The sequence below is a fragment of the Miniopterus schreibersii genome (genome assembly GCF_964146895.1).
Source record: "Miniopterus schreibersii genome assembly, chromosome: 12".
Taxonomy (NCBI): Eukaryota; Metazoa; Chordata; class Mammalia; order Chiroptera; family Miniopteridae; genus Miniopterus; species Miniopterus schreibersii.
In genome coordinates this window covers 24998214-25018108 of record NC_138112.1, presented here as the reverse complement: position 1 = coordinate 25018108, position 19895 = coordinate 24998214, and the positions used below count along the sequence as shown (strand labels likewise).

Genomic DNA, 19895 nt, shown 5'->3' with positions numbered 1-19895 from the left:
GGGTATTATGTACCAGAGTTTCTTTTAGGCATTTGGGGATACAGCTGTGAATGCATTGGGCAAAGCTGACTCTGATGGAGTTGGGGGAGGGCAAGAAATAAACAGAACCACCACAACAAAAGCACATGAGATTTTGAGATAATGATAAATGTTCTTAAGAAAATAACACTGGGTAATGTGGTAGATAGTTTCTCAAGAGTTTGGTTTAGTTTGGGAGAGGCCTGACATAGATGGGGTGGTACCGAGAAGGCTGCATGAGATGTAAGAATGGGCTGTATGTTTTTAAGGGCAGATGCCATGTCGTATTTTTCTGCAGTGTATCCTATGAGGCCTGGTTTGCAGCAGGTATTCCACACATACTACTTTAAATGAAGACGTGCTTGACCCCCCCGTAGGTGCCCGCTTCATTTCTTTCTATTCCTGTGAAAGCTGGTTCTCATGGCCTAAAAGATTCAATGTACACTACACAGGCTAACCAAAATTTTATGCATTCTGATATTACAGAACCCTTACTCTATAGTCACCAACTAATTAAATGTGATCCATCACAGCATGGATGTGTGAAACAGACTGGCTGGTGCCCAAGGGGCGGGGGGTAGGGGAGACTGGATAAAGAAGGTGAGGGATTAGCTAAAGAACACATATGCATACCCCATGGACAGGGATAATAGTTTGGCGAAGGCTAAGGGAGGGGGAGTTGGGGGTGAGTGGAGGTGGGCAAAGGTGGGGGGGGCACCTGCAATATTGTCAATATTAAAAAATTTTTATAAAAAAATATGATCTATCACAAGCTAGGAGCTATGAAACATTTTTTAAAAAGAGAGTAAGACAAAGTCATTTCTCTTATTTGTCTGTCCAGAGAGGTAAAATGTGTTCAGATAGAACTGTAATACAAGAGAGTGTCTTAAAAGGTTCCCCAAGTGTGGTAACACATGCTTTTAGTGTGTTAAGATGACCCCTCACTTATGATGGGGCCCCAGGAAGGTTGAAGGAGGAAGTATGTTTTAACTGGGTCTAGAAAGATTTAAAAATAAGTCTACTTTCCAGACTCATCCTACCTATCATAATGTTAAAGAAACAGAATTACTGCTGTTAAATTGGAATTAAGAGCCACTGGGGTCACTAGAAATTCTCCAGTCTCAAGGTGACACAAGCTAGTTTGTAACTAGTCCCAGACACCTCAGGGTCTTTCCTTGGCCAGCCACAAAGCTTCATCAGTTCCTTTATGCTCTTTAACATTAAGATAGGTCATTTAATAACTTTTAAAATATCAATCTTAAGGTTATTCACCTCATACAAAGTGTCTTCCTTTTTACCCCTGATGATACACATTGAAACAAACAAATAAAGCCTCAGGCCACTAGACCTGCCATGCTGGATGTTAATGAGAAGGGTATGATGAACCCCCAACTGCACCATCACTACTTTAAAATATCCCCCAGCCTGTCTTTGATTTCAGAATTCTCATATCACAAACAATTACAGTACTCTATAATTAATGAAGCAGCCTATTTCAGCATTAAATTGATTTTTAATTTCACTGTTCCAAATAATAGAATTCTGTTTTTCAGTTGATGGAGACCTTACTAAACACTAAATACCAACAGACATGTGCCTTTGTATCACCATATAACTCTTTCAGCTCAAAGATCTCAAAATCAAAGTAACAGAAAATATTTGTATTCTGTTCCAATATATTATGGCCAACAATATTGGAAAAACAATGTGTTCTCTTTAGTTCAACTTTTTAACGACATATTTTCAATTGTTGTTTGTATAACTGGAGAGAACAAATCTAATAGCCTGGCTTATAAGCCTGAAATTTATGGATCCAGCCTTGTAACCTAATATTGGACCCTAACACTCTGCTTATAAATTATCGTCTACACCGCAGTCCATTCCCACACTACAGGAGATTCCCTAATAACCAGAACTGGAGGTTCTACAGATGATGATCTCAAATGACAAGTAATAAAATCAGTTCTACATCAGGATTATACACGTTTTCTACCAAGAAAGGCTAACTTCTCTCTTCCTGATGTCTTTCTTTAGCCTGTAATCTATAAGATGTTGGCAGGAGAAACTGGAAGCTAAAAAACCAAGAGTAAAACCAAGAGTGAAAATGTAATCTGGAAAGTTTTATTTATGTTTTGTACGCCTCCATTTTCCCTTCTGCATCTTGTGATGGGAGGATGTGTGGAGCTGGGGCATGTGAGAAAATGCAAATACTGCTTTGCAGCTCTGAAGGGAACACCTCCATTTGTGTTGCTGATTGCCAGGGGAAAACTTTCGTTCTGTTCAACTGATAACATATTGACTGGATCTGTATTTGTGGCTGACAATATATGGTGAGCTCAGTACCTGAAAGGGACATGAACTTATGAATAATTTTGGCTCATTGGGTAGTAGTGATCATGGATCTAGCATAATACCTAACATATAATAAGAATTTTTAAAATCTGCTGATGTTATTTTGTTTTCTTTTTCAACTTTTTTTAATCACACCATTTCTAAGATAATGTAATTAAGGCTTAGAAAACTTGCCTCTTGTCTACAGCAAACAGTGACAGGGCTGGGATTTGAACCCAGGGCTGAACTTAATGTCAGAGCACTATTTTTTTTAATCCTCACCTGAGGATTCTTATTTTCATTGCTTTTCAGAGACAGTGGAAGAGAGAGAGAGACAGAGAGAGAGAGAAAGAGAGATACACACATATTGGTTAGTTGCATCCCACAGGTGCCCCAACCAGGGCTGGGGATGGAGCCTGCAATCGAGGTACGTGCTCTTGGCCAGAATCAAACCCAGCACCCTTCAGTCCGCAGCCCGATGCTCTAGTCCCTGAGCCAAACCAGCCAGGGCTCTGAGCTCTTTTTTAACAACTATTCAGTGCACCCAGTGCTATAACTGTCAGTCCACTTCCTAGATCTGACATTTGATCAACATTTGTTAATTACTGATAAGACATGGGCATGATATTGGAAAAGGGGTTCAACATTTTCCCCAAATCACGTCTGGCAATCAGAAATCTCAGTGTTTTTATTGTAAGAGAGACATCATTAATGAAAAATCCTTGATTAGTATTTATTTTTCACAGTACTACACTCAGTATTTTGTAAAAACCTTGCCCAACAATAGAGCTCTTGGCACAAAGTGAGTGTTCACGTAACATTTAATTAATATACCAGCCAGTGTTAGATTTACAAAGCGCATTAACCGATTATTCAGTTGACCATCATAACAAAGCATTAGTACAGAGAGTGCAGAAAAACCATTTTTCATCTTGCAAATGAGGATCTGTGTATTCAGAAAGGTTAAGTGAACTGCCCAAGGTCACCCCAAGGTGGGAAATTGAGCATGATCTCCAGGTAATTCCAAAATTAATGCTCTTTCCACTGACCTCAAAATCAAATTCTTTGATACTCTAACTGGGTCAGAAATAAAAGTTTTCCATATTGAAGTTAGATGACTTCAACATGAGTTTCTGCTCTTTTTCAGGAATGGTTAAGACTTATTTCAGCTGCCTTTGATTAGAAATTGTGTACATTTTCTGAAAGTCCACTCGAGAAGGCTTTAGTATGTTACATATTCAAAACTTAAAAGCTTACTTTTCTTCTTCATGTTTCTAAAAGATACTCTTTTTTCCTAGTGCTGGCACATGTTATACTCTCCCCAGCCTCTTTAAACCTTATTATCAATATGCAATCATTTGCCATCTACTGACAGAGTGAAGGTAAAAGCAAAGGCATATTATATAGGCTTTGAGGCTAGAAGAGAAATGTCCTGCCAAACAAACCCAAATTACTAGTCTCCACAGTCACAATATAACAGAGCCTCCTTCAGGGAAGGTGCTTTTCAAAAAAGTGAAACCAATTCAGTACAGCCATTAATTCTCCTGATTACTCAAAAGAACTAGAAAACAGGGGGTTTAAGACTCAGAAAAGACTCAGAGGAGGGGGAGAAGGTTCAGAGTTTAAGAAAGGCAGATACTAAGAAACATCAAAATCCAAAATAGGTTTGAAATTATGAATAATTTCACTAAATAATGTTAGATTTGTGCCAGGAAAAACGCAGTATGATTAGAAGAGATAAGCGTTTGAGTTTTCCTAGAGTTCCACATAAATAATTAGATAATTATCAGAGGTGTAAAATTCTTAAAAAGAAGTGACCTCAGTTTTGTTACGAAAGCCAAACAATGTCTTAATTGCTAGTGATTATGCATTTTATATTTATTGTTTGAGGCTGTCTGCTATATCCATTAATGAGGGAGATTAAAATCTTACCTTTTTATTTAAAGAGTACTATTAATGGCATGTGTCTCAGACTTCCTATCTTGGATGGAACAATACTTAGTAACTTCATACTACACCAGGAGACACTGAATAGTATAAACAGAAGCATAACTAGATCACCTGAGGCTCCACGTTGCTCCTTCCCATCCCGGAATATTAAGCGATAGGCAGGCACTGAATCACATTGTGCTGAACAATATGCAACAGATATGCATCCCTATTCACCTTAGTCATGTAATTTCCTGCTTCTAGGATCATGTATCTCCCTAGTATTATTTGGTGAGAACTGGTAAGTGAAGAATGTTTTCTTATCAAAAAATCTTTAAATCTTCCAAATTATACTTAATAAAGACTTCTTTCTTTCAATCTAGTTTCCCAATACACTTATCCCTTGCCATCCTGTGTCAATGTGCAAGTTTCTTCTCACACAAAGCCACATTCCCTCGATGAGGGTGAATATGTATTAGTATGAGGCATGGCTTGGTGTACACCTGGGAAAAGACACCTGCTGGCAAGTGCTTCCATCTCATTTTTTCCATAGCGTGTACCACAGAGGCTAGTACATAATACATTCCCAATAAATATTTTCAAATGAGTGAATAAAATCATTCATTCCTTGTAACGTCACACAGCTCTATGAGGTGTGCTTCTACATGCTCTATGATTCTATTGAAATATACTGAATTTCGTAAAAAATGCATCATTTATTTTCTGTAAAAAATTCTCTCAAATCATCAAAAATGCTGCTATAAGTTTTTAATTATTTTTATAACTTCATACAAGTTGGCAAATAAAAGTACCATCAAACTCAAGTAATTTGGTGGGGGTTTTTTGCTTTTTATTTGTTCTAATAAGGGTTTACTGTTATCAGTTGTGTATATATATGTGTGTACATATACATACACAAATCCAAATAATTATTACTGCCAGCTTAATTCTTCAGCATGTTACTTAATAAAATCTAGGTTTTTACATTAAATATAGTAGAAATCAATGCTTTGTATATTTTTATTTCCTCTGAACGAAAAAGAAGAACTAATTATGTTTGTATAATGAGGGATGAGTGTACTAATTTAGGAATTGAAAGCAATCAAATTAAGTTTGATTACAAATAAAATAACCAGATGGAGTGTTAATTTTTTCAGTGTCTTAATATAGTTTTACTCTCTTTTCTCTGTTTACTTTAATAAAACATATTAATTACCAGCTTCATTTGTAATTTTTTTTCAAAGTCCATGAAATTGAAATTAAACTAACAGGATTCTTAAATATGTCTTACTTAACTTTTATATTTCTTCAGTTTATCTAAAGAACAAAAATCTATTACATGGCAATCCAATAATACATTCTTAAAGAATTAATGGCTCTCTGCTCTCATTAGGGAGGGAGACTCAAGGCTTGAAATCCTACCCCAAATCTCATTCAAAGCAGATATATGGTTTTTGAAAAGAAGTTATATAACCAAAAAAGAAATTTTTTTTAAAGAAATTGTCAAAGATAAAAATAGTTCTGTTCTTAGAGTCCTTGAGAAGAGGAACAGAGACATATTCTCTTTATATCTACCTTTTATTTTAGCTATGGGTAAGACTGACTTTCAGATAATATTAATAATCACATACTAATAACAGCACAAAAGTATATACCTCAAAATCACTTCATAGATAGAAAAAAATTAATAATTTCTGATATCACAGTAAATACTCAATAAAAATAATTATTATTATTTTCATTGTTACTATTTGGTCTGTAACAATTTCAAGAGTGCATCATTTAGTTTTGAAACCAGTGTTTCATTTCCTAAGGTCCATATCACTTCCTTTCCTTTTACACTCAGGCCTGCGGCATGCCTCAGTGTGCTACAACTCAGCCTCATCAACGAGCGGCAGTTACTGCCTAGCGGAGATTAGCATGTTCAATTTGAAATTTAAAAAGAAGTTTTTCACTGTGCTGAATTTTTTTACTACAAAAGATGCTTGTTATAAAAGTAAAAAAATATCAGAAGCGCTTAAAATACAGCATTACTTTTCTATCTTCAATCTCCTTTGTTTCCATACCCCCACCCTACACACACCCACGCACCCCCACACACAGCCTAGCTCTGGAACTTTCCAGACTTTGTTCATTTTACTACACCATGATTCCTCTCAGCAACTGGAGGAGAGGTTGGGGGATCCACTTGTAACTGTTCCGAAGCCCTAAGCACCCTGAGTTATATTATAGGATTACAAATCTAACTTCCGAAAGGAAAATAGGTAAGAATCTAAAACTCACTACATTTACTGGTTATTTTCCTAATTCTCCATTCAATAATAACTTTTAACTAAGCAAAGACAGAGTGAAATATTATTTACGATTTTTTTTTCTTTATATCTCAGATAAGGCCACGCAAGTGTTTGAAGGCCAATCTAGAAGGTCCTTGTTAAGCACTTGCTGTATGCCAAACTTGGCTCTATGTACTTTATATTTACTTTCCACAACAGCCTTATGGGGTAGGTATTATTCTCTCAATTTGATAATGAGGAAACTAAATTAACTGATTTGTCCAAAGTCCTTCCACTAGCAAGAATATTAATCAGGATTTGCACTCAAACTTGCCTGTGTCCGAACTACTGCTTAAATAAAATGATTCCAAAGAGTTAGAAAACTTAGATTCCTGAGATGTCTTTGCAACAAATTTTGTGAATGTAAGGTCACAGCTACACTGTAGCTTACCCATTTCATGGAGCTACTTTTACTTCTAAAAGTGCCCTCCCATACCTAACCTCCCTTTACCTTACGAATGGCATCTGGCTTGATCTTCACAATTCTCAAAAGACCTCAAAGTTACTGCCCAGCCAGGCGTGGCTCAGCAGTTGAGTGTCGACCTAGGATCCAGGCGATCAGGGTTCGATTCCCGGTCAGGGCACATGCCCAGTTGTGGGCTTGATCAATGACTTTCTCATCATTGATGTTTCTATCTCTCTCTCTCCCTCCTCTCCTTTCCTCTCTCTGAAATCAATAAAGATATATTAAAAAAAAAAAAAAGTTAGACTTGACTATACATCAAATGAGACTGTACATATAATTATTGGGAAACTCTGAGAAAATTGAAAGAAGACTGTAATTTTATGTTAAAACTTTACCTTATTACACACTACATCATAATGCAGTGCACTATGATTGGTTTTATATAACCAAGAAATTGTCTTATGGATAGTTAATACATCACATTGCATTTTGTGTGTGTTGCAAGTAGTTAGACATGTTAAATTTTTGTATGTAAAAGTTTAATACCAAATTGTAATTAATATATTTTTACATTTATTTTAATGTACTATACTGGGATATTAAAAAGATAAAATGTTCCCAGGTTTGCTTGGAACTCTGATAAAAACTAAGACTGGGGTCAGAGAAAGAAAAGTATCACATGATCTCACTCATACGTGGAATCTAATGAACAAAATAAACTGACAAGCAAAATAGATCCAGAGACCTGGAAGCATGGAACAGACTGAGGGATCTCAGAGGGAAGGGGGGAGGGGAAGAGATAAGCCAAAGAACTTATATGTATATACGCATAACCCATGGACACAGGCAATAGGGCAGTAAAGGCCTGGGGGGGTGGGGTAGAGGGGGTCAATGGGGGGAAAAGAGGGACATTTGTAATACTTTCAACAATAAAGATAAATAAAATTTAAAAAGAAGAAGAAAAAGACTAGGACTGGGAATTTGCCTCCAACATCTTGGTCTAGTGTCCCTGCCATTGTCCCATATTGATGCTCATGTCATTTGTCAACAATATATTAATTATTTATATTTTGCTCAAAGTCTCTACCATCTCCCACCACATTGCTTTAGAATTCTTGCTTGTTTTTAACAATAAGACTTAAAATCCACCCATCCAGGAAAGACAAACCAAATTACACTGTCACAGAAGAATAAAATTCTATATATGGCTTATATTTCTTTAGCAAAAATAAATAAATTAAATATTAACAATGTTAAAGAGAAAAGTAAAGTAAGTTGCTTTTAAGTATTTTTTGCTATAGGACACAGTAAGAAATACATTTTAAATTATAACCCACAGTACACATATGGTTGGCTGTGTGGAACTAAAATAAAATTTTACAAAACAATATCTACTCTTTCTATCATGTAATACACTCTATCCCATTTTATTCTACTCTATATTAACTGCTGCTCTCAACCCACTACATTGGTTTTACAAGTAACTCATGAGTTCTGATGCACTTTTTGAAAAAACACTGACTAGACAATCTTGTTCTTTTGAAAGCATGTGTGTGTGAGTGTATGAAAACCGATGCATAAAATGCATCATTTCTGCACAATCTCTTGATTCAAAGTCCCCTAAAATAAACACATCCGACTATCACACTTCTTGCCAAAAAGTCTCCTCACCATTTGGTTAAATTGAGAAGTCTTTCTGGAGTATTTGCAAATGTGCCAAAATGAGATTTCATAACTCCTAGTCCTGATGAATTCCAAAGAAGTCTTTCATGCATAAGGCTGCAGCATTTAACAATATGTCTCCCTGCTCTTAAAAAATGTGTACCGCACGGCTTCCTCAGGATGGAGCGCGGCGTCTGCAATAGAGATGTGCACAGAAACAACCAGGTACAGTCTGTATTTATCATAAGACTCACAAAAGGTCTTCTGTGAGGTCGACTTGTTGCCACATATCTCCTCCATAATTTATTTTCTTTTACTCTAATTAATTCTTTCCACGGGAACAAGGAAATGTGCTGCTTTCAAAGCCAGATAAAAAGACAGGAAATATTAGAGAAAGGTTTTCTCTGTGGGGAAACAAATGGTGTTTTCTTGTTTCCTAAGGAGGGAGAAAGAATCAATAGGTGTGCATTCCAGTTTCCCTTGAAGACACAACTACCTCAGTGTAAAGGGAGGAAAGCTTTAATTAAAAAGACTTGGCCTTCAGTTCAAATCCTTGCTCTACCATTACATGCAGTACTGTGGGAGAAACACTTTTTCTATACCTATTCTCTAACCTATAAAATGTAACATTATCAGATGGTGTTATGGAATAAATGTCAACTAACAAACTCATGAAATATTATTGTACATATGACCATATTTTAAGTCACAGAATAATAGAATCCCCATTAAATGACATTTGATTGTCAATAGTGGGGGTCACCAAAAAAGACAAATAGTCCAACTCCTTTCCTCCTTCTCCTGAGGTTTCAGTTCATTTTTCTACAGCCCATCTAAGTGTCTGTCCATTCCAGGCATGGGGACAGAAGTTACAGAGAACTGATCACTATCTCCCAAGAGAGACAATTCCTTCATTGAACAGTTCTGTTCAATGATATTTTTTTTTAAATATCCTTTTTTTAAAAAATTCAACATAATATGCTACTCTGGTGTTTCAGTAATCAGCTCTCTGTAAAAATGCTTCTGGCCATGTAGAATGAATCCAGCTCCTTTCTACCCAAATTTTCCAAATACCTAAATGTAGTGGTCAGTTCCCCGCTGTGTCTCGTCTTCTGCTAATTTTATTCTTTGAAGACATGGTTCCAGGTCACATAACCATTTTGGCTACTCTCCTTTGAACAGGTCATGCTTGGTTGCATTTACTCTAAATGTGATGCCCAGCATTTAATCCAGCGCAGGTGTGGTCTGGGGAAGCATGTAAAGAGCAAGTGACAGACAACGGTTTGTCACAGAAGGGATGTCCAAGGACATCCTTTCTAGCCCCTTTCATCTGACAGATTAAGGAAAGAGTTGAAGTGACTGTCTCAGTGTCACATAGTAAAAACTCTGATATCAGTGTCATTTATTTTCGTAAAACTAGTCCTTATAATTTTATTTTTTCACCTCCAAGATCTCATTAACATAACCATCTTTTTTTTATTCTACTTTAAAGTTACTGGAATAATGAGAAGGCTACTACTCTTGACCAGACTTACTGAACAGCCTACAAACTATAAAAATGTTTAGTAAGTAAAGAGATGAGAAAAATAGGGTAAATAAAAAGAGCAGAGACAGAGAGAAGGAAGGAAAAAGACCCTTTCTGTAGAGCTCTGTGGATCTCCCTCCTTGCTTTTTCCTTCTGTACTGCTCCCGGTGTGCTCGGTGGGGTTGGCTTGTGCAGAGGTTGTTCTGCATTGGAGCCTAAGTCCTCTCACCATGCCCCCCGTTCCTCAGCTTTCCTCCGCCAGAAGCGACATCTGTGACTCGTTACGAAGGCCCATAAACCTAGGAGCTAAGAAGGCTGTGAGGACTGAGGAGCTGAGCCACAGGAACGGTTCTTCAGTAAAGAGGGCGGACTGGCTTCCTGAATGCACAGACTCCAAAGCCCAGGCGACAGCATCCTCTCTGTGAGATCTGAATAAGGGAGACTAAGAAAGATACACTATTTGTTCTGCTCCCAACCGTAAATGGGTACCAAACACCTAACAGGCACACTCACTTGGAGTTTATCTTCCCGTTGAAAGAAGCATCTGATTAACTGGGGCTGTAGTGTCCACATATGCATATCACCCCAGGTATTTATTTGTGTGCGTTGGAGGAGTGGTGAGGTGACATCCTCTGAAAATAAAGTTTCTTCTAATATAGTGATCCCAGGGATGAAGTATTTGGGTGAAACTGTAGTATTTTCAGCAGTGCATGGACATGAGAAAGTAGAAATGGGGATGTTACTTTATCTCAGGCAGGAGTCTTTTATGGGGGAATCGGAGTCCAAGCCAGAAATTGTATTAAAAAACAAACAAGCAAACAAACAAAAATGAAAATAGGGAAGATCTTGCCCTGGCCGCAGATAGATATGTCAGTTCCCGAAAGAGACAATAATGACCCCCTTAGCGAATATCAGCTAAGAGTCCATAAGCCATTCTATCTGGAAGGGAAGGGAGGAGTAGCACCCCTCTGAACACACTTCCCAGGGCTACCTGTATTTCCTTCACTGCTAACAAAGTGGTTTCTGACAGTGACACGAATATGAAAAACTGCTTCCTCATAATTAGAGTTGCCACTGGATCTCCTGGATTATGGATCTATGGTCTAATTTAATGAAGAGCCCACCTAAAAGTCTTTGCATCTTCTGATTTTTGTGTATTGTTTTGTCAAGGATAACCAATATAATTATCCAATCAATCCATACTTACAAAGATTTATGGGTCTAATGTTTTCAGAATGTTTATGAAGCAAAGAAAAAATTTTCAAAGTTTCTTCAAATATTCAATATGACCCAAGCAAAGAAGTGCTTCATCTAATTTACAGGTCAAGAACAAAGGGACCACGGTATTTCACAAAGCTCATTTTTACATGAACTGATTCATTTGTGGTCCCTGCTACTATTTAAAATGAACATTAAAAGTTTCAGCACGTTGGCATCATTGAGATAAAGGGGAAAGAAATAAAACAATCAAATGGAGAGGTAATGCGATGGCAAAAAAAAACCACCAAAAACAAAAACAAAAAAAACTTTAGTAATTATCTTCAACAATGAGGTGTAAACAAAATTCTGGACAGGAATCTCAAGTTCTAAGACCCACTCTGTAAAGAATTATGTACAAGGAAGGTCAAATTACTTGTCCTGACTGCCTCTGTTTCCTCAACTGTTAGATTAAAGGGGTTGGATTAAATGCTCGCCTAAGACCCTTCCTGTGTTAACATTCTACAAAGCTACAAGTAGTTTGTGTGTCTGAATTATCATCACGATCATCTCAAAATTTCATCTGACCTCTCAACACTATTTAACCCCTGTTGAAAGAAAATAAAACCCCTCTAAAAATTACTCAGTAGAAACCATAGTGACATTTCTGGCCTTTCCAAACTAAATTGTTGTTTTGACACAATCACAACAGAAAAGGTGTGATGGGAAAAGTATATTTCCATTCTTCAGAAGTTAAACTAAGCACATAGGCTATGAATCGCACTGAAAGTCTTTCAACCAAAGCCGACTGCTATTCACACTTTGAAATAATTGATGAAAACCTGTATCATAACCTACAAGTGGCACAACATTACAATATGTAGGTTAGGCTGAAGACAATGTTTTAATGATGTCACATTGCCAGTACAACTTATTAGGACATTTTCCCCCCTAGAGCATCACTGACATGTTTTTTTGGTTAGAATGAATTAGCATTCCATTATCATTAGGTGGAAATAATAAATTCAAGAACCAGTGCAAACAAAAAAGGGAGTGGGGTGTGAATAGCATTTTACAATTAATCAATGGAGGCATTTTGGCACCTCATTTTTATAAAGAAGCAAAACTGTGAAAACTTAAAGGGTCTGCTATTTGTCCACATGCTATATATTCATAAACTGAGATAGGTACTATTCTAACACAAATTCATCCATTCAGCAAACTGTCTTTGAGCACCTATTATGTTCTAGGCACTCTGGTAGGCCCTAAGGATGTACAGTGAAGTTTCAATTAAGTCAGCAAAACCTGTGGTGTGAAAATCCTGTAAGTCATCCGTAAAGTACAATATACATGGTTTTGTATATGAAATGCAATCTATAATTACTTTTCTCAATAAAATTAGGCTAGATCAAGGGTAAGCACGGAATAAGGGAATATATGCAAGTGCGTGACTATTTAAAGCAGGCTTTAGGGGATCATCAAATCTCTAGCTACAAAAGTATGAGTGAAGCATTTTAAATTTTTCTTCTTGCCTGCAGCATTTATTCCATTTTATTTCACATTTAAAGATCAAGACTATTAATGCATGTTAATACATTTTTAATTTCGAGGTTTAAGCATTGTAGCAATTCCCATTTTGGGGGGATGATCAAAGTTTAAAGTCCCTGGGATGAATATGCTTATACTGGACCCATCTTGAAGGTATTTATTATCGCTCATAACTTTATGGTGAGCTGGGTAATGTTTATGTTTCAGCCAGGCTTTACTATGTGATTGCAAATAACTGTGGGTAAAAAAGGCAGTTGTGTTCCTCTTTGTTGGGAGCTCTCACATCGTTGAGGCCAAGTGGCCTATGATGGTCTCATCTAGAAAACCTGGGTGCTCTTTTCCTTCACATAGTGATGACAGGGTTCCAAGAGAGATGGACCAGGAAGAGAGTCCTCACTTCTACCACAGTCTATTGACTGAAGCAGTCACAGGCTAGTGTAGCATGAGAGTGGAAGGGAACAGTCAAGTTACAAAGCAAAGGGGACCATCGATGGAAGTCATCAAAGCCAAAGCAGTCCATTTGCCCACCCCCAAACAGGTGATCACTGCTGATCCTGTGCCGTAACAGGCACCTGTACCAAGGTCTGCAAAAAGTACTGAAGCAAAGAACCCCTTAAATTTTATTAGAGCAAAGAAAGGGATGACTAACAGACTCCTTTAAAAGGAATGGGGGAAAAATTGGAGTCATTGTATATTCCTTTCCTCCATGCAGTTGAAGAGCTAATGTCTGCCTTTAAATTTTTTTCCCGTGTTTTTTTCTGTTCTGTTTTTCTTTTTAAACAGTTAACCTCTTTGCCTAAAAGTCCTAGGAACAATTTCTGCACAGTACAGTAAGCCACAGTAAGCACACACAGTCCTATAGCCTACAAAAATCACAAATCAAGGGGAAAGCAAGTGTAAGAGATTAACCTTGAAGCTGAAACCAACGTCTCCTTTTTGTTCTCTTCTGAAATTCTGTGATAGCTACACGTTCTCAAAAAAAAAATCTTGTGATACCTGCGAAGAGAACTGAGTGACAAGTCTAAGTATAAAAAAAAAAAAAATGGGCAATTTGGGGCATAAAAAGTTTTCTCTAAAATGGGGTATCTTTTCATAGACCTCAAATGCCTCATGTGAAAGCATTTGAAATTGTGCATATTCTTGAAGAAAGTGGACTATCAACTGAGGAAAGGAGGATAATTATAAGGGCACGGAAATAAATTTGGGATGCTGGGGCTGAATGATCAGGGTCTAGAGAGAATTGCCCCAATCCAACCAGAAAATGACTCAAATAAGAACTGACTTCCCGAAGGACCAGACAACAGAAAACAAGGCATCGCCTAGGAGCTCCAGCAGTAGCCAAAAGAGCTGTATCTTGTTCCTCCAGCACTTTTCTGATCCTGGAGGTGAGTTTTACCTTGTGAAACTTCCCACCACACTGCTCCTGTACTGATAAACTGTAAGAAGCAACACTATACAACCTCATTTCCATAACACTTGATTGCAATCAAAGCAATATAAATACTTCTTGACTAAACCACCTAAAACAATAAACCAAAGAGTATTTCTTCCAGTCTTTGAATGTTCATATTCAGAATCTGTTCTCTGCTGAATCCTGGTATTATCCAAACAGTTGCCAGAATTTGGCAACAAAATTTCTATTCGCCTAATTTTGGCCAAATAATTAAATTTGCATAAATTTGGCAATTGAATATTTTGGCTTAGTTTTTGGTCACAAATACAATGTTTTCTTTTAATTGTTCTGTTGTGATACATAGTTTATTCGTGTAATACATAACTTCAAAAATTTGCATGTAAAAGTTATACAAGAAAAGTAAGTTTCATTTATTCCACCCTGTCCACCAACTACTTAGATTTCCTCCACAGAAGCAGCAATTGTTATCAGTTTTACTCTGCTCTAAGAGCAATTTTATGAATATCCAATTAAATGGTTTTTATAAACTCAAATAACATACCATATACACAGAACTTCCTCTTGCTTTTTTCACTTAAAATTATCTTGGAGATCATGATGACCTCACAATAGAATGCACTGGATGCATCATGATTTATTTATTTTATTGGATTACTATTGGTGTCCATTTTAATTTAAAAAAAACACCACATGCACACACACACACACACACACACACACAAAAACAGTTTAAATTAGTAAGAGCCAGTAGTCATGATGATTAGTTTCTTTTTTAACACAATCTTGGATGAGCACCTCCCACATAGTGACCAAGCCCTACTCTTAAGACTCTAGACGGAAGTTCCTAAGAAAATTTATTATTTTTTTGAGGCAAACCAAAACATACCTTTATCCTTGTTGCTTTTTGCTAACATTTTTTTTTTACTTTCTGACCTTCTCATATTTTCTCATGCTCTTTGCTGAAAACCCATCCCTTCTTAATTTTCACCAATTGTCAGTGTTCTTCCTGTTAAAATCCAACTGTCAAATTCCATTTCCTTCTCTAAGATTGGCACCATGGCCTCCATCACCACAGAGTAAAATGTGATTTTTTTTCTCATTCAATTTACTTTAGAGACATATTTTAACTCCTTGTCATCTTGAATCATCATTACATTAGTGCATGATTCATCTCTTTTGCCAGATTGCATGCCCATCGAGGGTAGTGATGTATACAACATTGGGCTGTCCTTCTGAGAACTACCAGAGGGCATTTCATCTATTTGTCTTAATAAATATGTGTTGTATAAATATATCCTCAGGGTGTGATTCCATTAGATTCTGCTAAGTTATAATAGAATACAGAACTAAGAGTCAGTAGCTATGAGCCTTACTCCTGGCTCTCAAATTGCTATTAGGTATTTATTAGATAAGTTATTTATACTCTTAAAACATTTGTATTTTAAAATGGGAATAAAATATCTGGATTATCTGTATCACTGCTCATTGTGACAAATGAAATAGTGGTTTCATAAGAAAAATCTCAGCATTAGGAAAAAAATCAAAGGTCTCCTACTCCAATCACCTATATGTTGCTCAAAATCTCTATATAACATCTAGTTTCAAATAAACTAGAAATTTAAACTTGAAAATTTCCAGAGGCATAGAAGTCTCAATCAATATAGAAGCCCATTTTATGTTTATGCAATTCTGAATATTATTAAAAAGAGTGGCTATACAGTGAAATCCATATTATGCCACTTGATAATAAAAGTTTGTTTATTACTTGGTGATTGGCTCCCAATCTCTGTAGTAGGCTTTCTTTGGTCATTTCATTAATTTCCCAATAATGCAACCCCGCATTTTACAGGATTAGATTATTTGGACCACACTGATTGTGTTACTGCAGGATTTTTAAATCTAACTAATCCTCGCAATGGCTGAAGGAGATATAAAAAGTATTTTAGATCTTTTTTGGTATTCTATTGTGTGTGTAGCATATGTAGTATGTTATCCTAGATGGAATGTTGCATAATGAGTGAGTCTCACCATTTGGGTTCCTTAAACTCTATAGGTCAAAACAAAACAGCCCAAACAGCCTTTGGTAAGAGCTAACAAATAATGTACACAAAAGCATTTTAAAAACACAATATACAATAAAAAGTGCTAACAGTATTAACTGTTAGTAAGTCTCAGTCATATTTTCCTTCTTCATTATACTTTGAGCATAAAGAAGTAATAAATGCCAAACTAATGATGAATTATTAAAACTTACATTTTCTGAGTATGTTCTCTACAAAGATAAAACTAATTCATACATATCTCCATTCAGATTTAACTATATATTCAGTTGAAAAATAGTTATAAGACTAACTTGTTAGGTAATTTTCTACTGCATTATACCTGGGCCAGAACTGGCTGCCTTCAGTCTTTATGTGTATTTATGCATATCTCTCTTTATCAGAAATAGGTAGTTGGAATACCTTTAAAATGTTAAAAATGTTATGTGTTCAGTGAAAAGCTAGAAAACTTAAAAATCTAGCATCATTATAGAAGTACAAATAATGCAATACATAACCCAAAAACTTTTCCACTTTGCCAAATGATGGCCACTTGAACATTCATATTATCTTAAATTTTTGTCACTCACTATATATGCCATCCAGTCCCTCCCTTATTAAGGGTACATAACGGGGCAGCTCAAAAGAGCCCAAACAGGTAAGAATATTTCAGCTTTCCAAAGCCTGCGACTTTAACCGGGAAGCTGCAGAGCGCTAAGGCGCGCTCGAGGACGGCAGGCCTCTTACCTTCTGTGTGCACGGCCGACACGTAGGTCCAGTTGTATCTCTTCACTATGTCCACCATGGCCCGGGCCTGCTGCGCATCCGAAGGCACGACCCTCATGAAGTACTTGAACAGGGTTTTGTCACTCAGGTCCATGCTTGTTGCCGAGTAAGCGATCTGAGGTATGTTGAAAAGCTGGAGCAAGTTCTGGACCTGGATGGCCACGGAGCTGGAGCCGGGCCCGATGACGCCGACGATGGGCTTCTTGGAGCGGGCGGCGCCGTCCGCGCAGCGCCCCAGGCCCTCCTCCTCCTCCGAGGAGATGAGCGAGTCCCGGATGAACTCGATGCTCTGCTCCAGGGCCACGGCCGAGTGCCAGCAGGAATCCCGGATCTCACAGCCCAGGGTGATGTTGGGCAGGAGCGTGGGGTCCGCGTTGATCCTTTCCAGGGTGTGCAGCATGGCCTCCACTCTCTGAATGCCATACTGTTCGCGGACAGCCCCACACTTCCTCTCGTGGACTTTGTCCACCGTGGGCTGGTGGTGGACAGAAAACAGAGCTCCAATAATGATGTCACCCGGCATGTGAGCCACCACCCTCCTCTCGCTAGACTGCGCACTCCCACGGACATCTTCTTTCAAAAGCAGCACTGACAAGATCAACAGAGGGACCATTTTAGGACAGGAGTTCACGCTGATGACAGCATGGTGGGGAGAACCTAGGAGAGTTCTGAAAGGTAGGATCAAACGATGTCCTAGGTTGAGCGGCAAGCCAAGGATTCGCCAGTAATTCAGACGTGCTCTCTAAAGGACCACCACGTCCCCAGGTACCATCTAGTTAGATGAATCCACGTGATCATGACCTTCAAAACCTGGGGGGGGAAAAGCATAGGTATTCAACAGCGTAAGTGCCACTGCTTTGAAAAGGCCTCATGGTCTATGCTTTTGGAGAAAGGGAAGGCTTTCTGATGATGGAAATAACTTGAAAATAAAAAGGAATACAAAAATATTTCTGACTGTCCTTTGTCTCCTTTGTGAATTTTGGGATGTGATGAAGCAGCTGATATAGCCTCTTGATCCTGCTTTGATTAGATTAATGTTTTTTTCATTTGTTCATCTGGAATACAGAAAACGAAATCTTATGTGTAGCAAGCTGAACCATGTGCTCCCACGGGGGTTGGAGAAAGCATCGTAAAAGTAAAACTATGTCATGAACAGAAAACTTTAGGGAGCATGAACCCCCAAATATTAAACATTGGTGGTGATTGCTGGGTGATGGTATTTTTTTGTTTTAGAAATCCTTTTTGTTTCTTTCCAAATTTTCAGCATTGAGCATGTATTAATTATGCAATTACAAAAATCAAGCTACTTGGAGAAAGCCTACACCCCCCTTCTTCAAAGGCAATGTAAGCAAGTTGAATAATCTTCCCGTTAGTTAAGTGCTGTGTCCAGTTTCCATATACTATACAACAAAGACAACTGTGGGTATTTCCAAGCTAAATGAACCAAAGGACAGAATGGAGAGGAAGTTAAGATATTTACCGAGTAAAATGTCCCACATATATGCAGCAAGCACAGTGACATGAGCACCAATTTCTGGAGAAAATACTCAGGTTAAAGTTCCAGTTCTGCTATCAAGAACTATTAGGAAATTGTTTAACCTCTCAATGCCGGACTTTCCTCATCTTAAAAATGGGGATCATATGTGCTAGGCAGCCCTTATGGGAATCAACATAAGATATCAACTATGCAAGTGTTTTGACATCAAACAAGAGCACCCATATTTAAGACATGACCTTTTCTGTTAGTAAATTTCCAAGGGCATTCTGTGGCTACCTGGTGAGCAGAAAATTCTCCAGCAATCCACTTGGTCCTCCAGAGTCTTCGAAGTAATTACAGAGTCTTGTAATACAACTCACAGTAATCAGCCCTCTATCTCTGATCTGGGGGTGGGGGGCGGGGAATCTACATCAGGAAGACTCAAAGGGCTGGGAGAACATGTTTGGGCTATCCTTCCAAGTAGAAACTTAGTAAAGCTATGAAGTTAGTTGTTCTTTCACTTTAAACTCCTGGGAAGAAGAAAAATTTTCCCCAAGTTGCCTACAGCAAATTCTAGCATCATTTGTAAAAGGGAACAGACGAATTAGTGATTTGTGTTATTTATAGGATTGTATAAGAGACTTAGTTTGTATGTTATCACCTCTGCCAACCAAGAATCTCAAATTGTTTTAAAGTGACTAACTCCCTAAGTGCCACCTTTCAAGACAGGTGCTTCTTCAGGAATTCAAGCAATTACGACAGCTCTTCAGGAGTACTAATGGTTTTCAACACTCATCAGATCTGCAAAACTTCTAGCCCTGACACAAAGCAAATATAATCTGAACCACATTTCTAATCACTCTCACCCTCAGCTGCATCATTTCTTTTACTGTTTCCTATGGCAACAGAGGAAAGCTCCCTCTGTATCGTGCCAAACACTAAAATTAAAAAACAAAAAAACAAAAAACAACCTCAAATAACTAGATATTCCAAAATAACTATTTGGCAATATTTAGGAGAAAAATGTTAATTTTTTTCATTTGGAAATTACCCGAATATTCTCAAGTTCTCCCTTCACTGTGCTTACACCAAGGACCTGGGACCAATGCTTATTCTCATGATCATGTGAATTCTACTGCAGACAAAAAGAAAAATCTGAAGTAAAAGGAATCACAATTTCTCGTTAAATAAAGAATATTAGTGAGCAAACTCAGTAACAAAATAGGGCTC

The 19895-nt window shown here is 37.5% G+C and overlaps 1 protein-coding gene across 3 annotated transcripts in view; it reads right to left on the bottom strand.

Annotated features, from left to right (window-relative positions):
• GRM5 (glutamate metabotropic receptor 5) overlaps positions 1-19895 on the bottom strand; it is a 377398-nt gene that overhangs the window by 342612 nt on the left and 14891 nt on the right. For 2 of the 3 annotated variants that reach the window (XM_081152626.1, XM_081152627.1), the window contains exon 2: positions 17150-17998. In XM_081152626.1, the coding sequence (XP_081008752.1) occupies positions 17150-17801 (652 nt within the window). In that variant the 5' untranslated portion in view covers positions 17802-17998. Of the gene's footprint in view, positions 1-17149; positions 17999-19895 lie in introns of those variants that run through there. The other variant, XM_081152628.1, reaches the window with a different exon arrangement.